This window comes from Cucurbita moschata, unplaced genomic scaffold (assembly GCF_002738365.1).
Source record: "Cucurbita moschata cultivar Rifu unplaced genomic scaffold, Cmos_1.0 Cmo_Scf00009, whole genome shotgun sequence".
NCBI lineage: Eukaryota > Viridiplantae > Streptophyta > Magnoliopsida > Cucurbitales > Cucurbitaceae > Cucurbita > Cucurbita moschata.
The window spans coordinates 5,467,515-5,470,878 of record NW_019268525.1 but is presented as its reverse complement, the minus strand read 5'-3'; the positions used below and the strand labels follow the sequence as shown (position 1 = coordinate 5,470,878).

The window sequence follows — 3,364 nt, the reverse complement described above, 5'->3', positions numbered from 1 at the left end:
GGGGGGGGGGGGGGGGGGGGGGGGGGGGGGGGGGGGGGGGGGGGGGGGGGGGGGGGGGGGGGGGGGGGGGGGGGGGGGGGGGGGGGGGGGGGGGGGGGGGGGTGATGTTCTAGCGTTTTTTGCTCGTGTTTCTGGCAATGGCGCGCCGAGGTTTTACAAGCCGAGAAGAATGTAGTAAATGAGAGTGATTGGAAGTGCTATTAACATCCCGAATATGACTCTACACGCACCCAACAACGAGTAAAGATTGATATTAGTTAGTTAGGAAACAGCATCGCAACAAATCAGACACAGAATCTAACTTTGTTAACATGTCAAGTCAAGTTAAAGTAAGTATTCGGTTGAATTTGTAAGAAACTTACGCGGTGTTGAGGATGGCAGGATGAACGTTGTACTCTTTAGCAAAAACAAAGGGAACAATGCCTTGGGGTAATGCAGCCTGCAAAGATCATATTAGATCAACATAGTTGGAGTCGCTATAAGTTTCGTTAACGGTGAAACGAACAGTTCGAGTAACCTGAACAATGGCGACGCGGAGGAGATTGCCGTGCAGGCCGATAGCAGCCGAAGCAGCTGCCATCACAGCCGGGCCAGTGAGGAACCTCACTGCCATGGCAAAAGCAGCAACGGAGTTTCCACAAGCTATTAGTTTCGGTTGTAAAGCCATGAATATACCTTTGGAAGGGAAACAAAAACCAGAGAGAGAGAGAAGAGTCATTTGGACCAAAAAAAGATGAATTTAATGAGAATCATTTCACAATGTAAAGGGGACGGCAGAAGAGTCAACAGCAAATGTGACCATATGAAACTTAAACCACCAGAGACACTGACGAGTGGACCCACATGTTGGGTGGTAGAGATCCATTTGTAGTGAAGAGGATAAATATTTATGGATTTGGTTCGTGACAGAGAATGTGAGAAGCAAATGGATGGTTCCTAGTTGGTGTTGGCAGTAAGGACCAAGCCATAATTTCAGACATAGACAACAACAACAACCTAATATCTGCCTAATTTAATCTAACAAATCACCATTGCTAACGGGAAAATTTGAAAAACTTCCCACACAAAATGTATCCTTATCCGTCCATGATCCCAAGCCCACTGCTATTAGATACGGTCCTCTTTGAGCTTTTCCTCAAAATTTTAAAATGCGTATACTAAGAACAGGTTTCTACATTCTTATAAGGAATGTTTCTTTCCCCTCCCCAACTGATGTGGGATCTCACAATCCACCCCACCCCCCTGGGCGTTCAACGTCCTCACTGGCACGCCTCACGATAACTGGCTCTGATACTATTTATAACAGGTCAAGCCCACGGTTTAGTAGATATTGTCCTCTTTAGGCTTTTCTTTCAAGGGCTTCCCTTGAGGTTTTAAAACACGTTTTACTAGGGAGAAGTTTCCCCACCCTTATAAGGAACGCTTCGTTCCCCTCTCCAACAACCGATGTGGGATCTCAGGGTACTTTTCCAAATCAGAAAACTAAAAACTGAGAACTCTATCAAGCAACCAGAGATGAACACGTTTGCAAGCATATAAAAGCCAATAGAAACTTGTAGGAGATGGATTTGACTCACCTAAGCTGAACATAGCCATTCCAAGCCCAGCATCAGAGAGTATGGAGATTGATTGCGCTACTATTTTAGGCATAGACACATGCCAGCTGCAAATGAACACACAAAAAATGATTCAAACTTGAGGGCTAACAGAGAAAACAAGAGCACATCCAAATCAATGGCTTCAAAGTTTAAACACAGTACCGAAAGGCAATAAGAGCCCAAGCAAGGCCAACGAGACTTGAATATGTGTTCGGATTTCTAATAAGCTTTCGCCACACCATGATTAAGATCAAACGTGTCATAACGCTCGTCGGAGGCATTTGTTTCGCCGCCCCACTCTCCGGAGCTGTGGCGGGGGCGCTGCCGCCTGAGCCCAGCTTGAGGAGTCCAATAGGACCCTTTTCTTCTTTCTCATCGTCTACCTCAACTCTCCCTTGAAAGTTCAACTCCTCCCCTCTGAACCCCTCACTTTCAGCAACTAATTAATCATGATCACAACAATAGTTTATCGTTAAATGCATTGAAATAAGCTTTGTGATTATTGGGTTTTTGTGTTCTTTATGATTCTACCTTTCTTCTCCCCATTCTGCGGGTGATCGGCGATGAACATCCTGATTTCCTTGGCGTTCTGATCGGAGCGTCCTGTTTGTTCAGTAGCTCCTAAATCGGACCCGCCGAATACATGAAGACCGTCGGTTTCTGAAACTGGCGAAGCGCTTGAACTCCATACGAACATGTGAAGCTCCTTAGCATCATGGCTGGCTTTACTCGTCGGACCGCCGTTCTGTGGCAGCGGCTGCTGGGCTGGCTGTGTTTTACCGCTTTTTGTAAACTCTGGATTCGGCGCCGGATAGAAACCGAACCTCGGAGAATTCGCCGTCGGAACAGCAGAACTCTCCTCGAAATTCGACGGCCGAGGCGTCGGACCTCTTGACGATTGAACGGAATACAATTCCGGTTGGCCAAAATTCGAGTGCCGTCCTTGATATCCCATCAGAGAGTAGAAATCCGAGTGGTTAAAATTCGAACCTCGTGGCGTAGGGTTTCTCGAAGAACTTAAACTGTAAATCTCCGCTCCAGTGAGATTCGACGGCCGAGGCGTCAACGCCGGGAGCGAACAAGGCCCTAACGACCGCCGTGAAGCGTTAGATTTCCTCACAGTGACATGAAGCTTGCCGTCGTTGCCAATTTCAGCGTCGGTCTCAAGAAAATCCCTCCCGTCCAACGAAACCACATCGGAATCGACCTTGAAGGACACAATGGAGGCCGCAGTTTCAGGAAATTGCTCCATAATAAGAATCTTCGCTCCACGATACTCAAACAAAAAAAGCAGAAGCGTGTACCAGATAATGCACTGCATAACAACAACCTGAACCATCAAACTCCCAGAGTTACCTCCATACATAGCCTGTAGCAGAGGAATCCCCATGACGAGAGTATTCGGCAGAGTTGAAAGCGAAAAGATGGTAATCATCCACTCCATACTCCCATTTTTAGTGAAATTCGCCCAAATCGTAAGGGCAACGAGCATAATAATCTTCTGCAGAGTATCAGCAGCAATGAACCGAAAGTTCATAGCATAAGGATCATTATTAGAGATGAAATGGAAGGAAAGCAAGGGTACGGCAAAGATGGCAACAAAGCGGTTGATACCGGAGCACTGATCCGGCGAGAAGATCCTCCACCAACGAACAGAGCCGTAAGCCAAAATCATGGCCACGTACAGAGGAATCACCGCCGTCAGGACAGTGTAGAGGTCCTTCCCGGTGATCATCTCCGGCGAGACAAAAAAAAAAAAAAAAAAA

The 3,364-nt window shown here is 47.0% G+C and overlaps 1 protein-coding gene across 2 annotated transcripts in view; it reads right to left on the bottom strand.

The window, feature by feature from the left end:
• LOC111447725 (auxin efflux carrier component 4-like) overlaps positions 1-3,364 on the bottom strand; it is a 4,849-nt gene that overhangs the window by 1,028 nt on the left and 457 nt on the right. The window contains exons 2-7 of one of the 2 annotated variants that reach the window (XM_023087030.1): positions 2,130-3,364; positions 1,761-2,037; positions 1,578-1,663; positions 518-675; positions 363-439; positions 101-220 (exon numbers count right to left, since the gene is read on the bottom strand). In XM_023087030.1, the coding sequence (XP_022942798.1) occupies positions 154-220; positions 363-439; positions 518-675; positions 1,578-1,663; positions 1,761-2,037; positions 2,130-3,333 (1,869 nt within the window). In that variant the 5' untranslated portion in view covers positions 3,334-3,364 and the 3' untranslated portion in view covers positions 101-153. The remainder of the gene's footprint in view (positions 1-100; positions 221-362; positions 440-517; positions 676-1,577; positions 1,664-1,760; positions 2,038-2,129) is intronic. The other variant, XM_023087029.1, reaches the window with a different exon arrangement.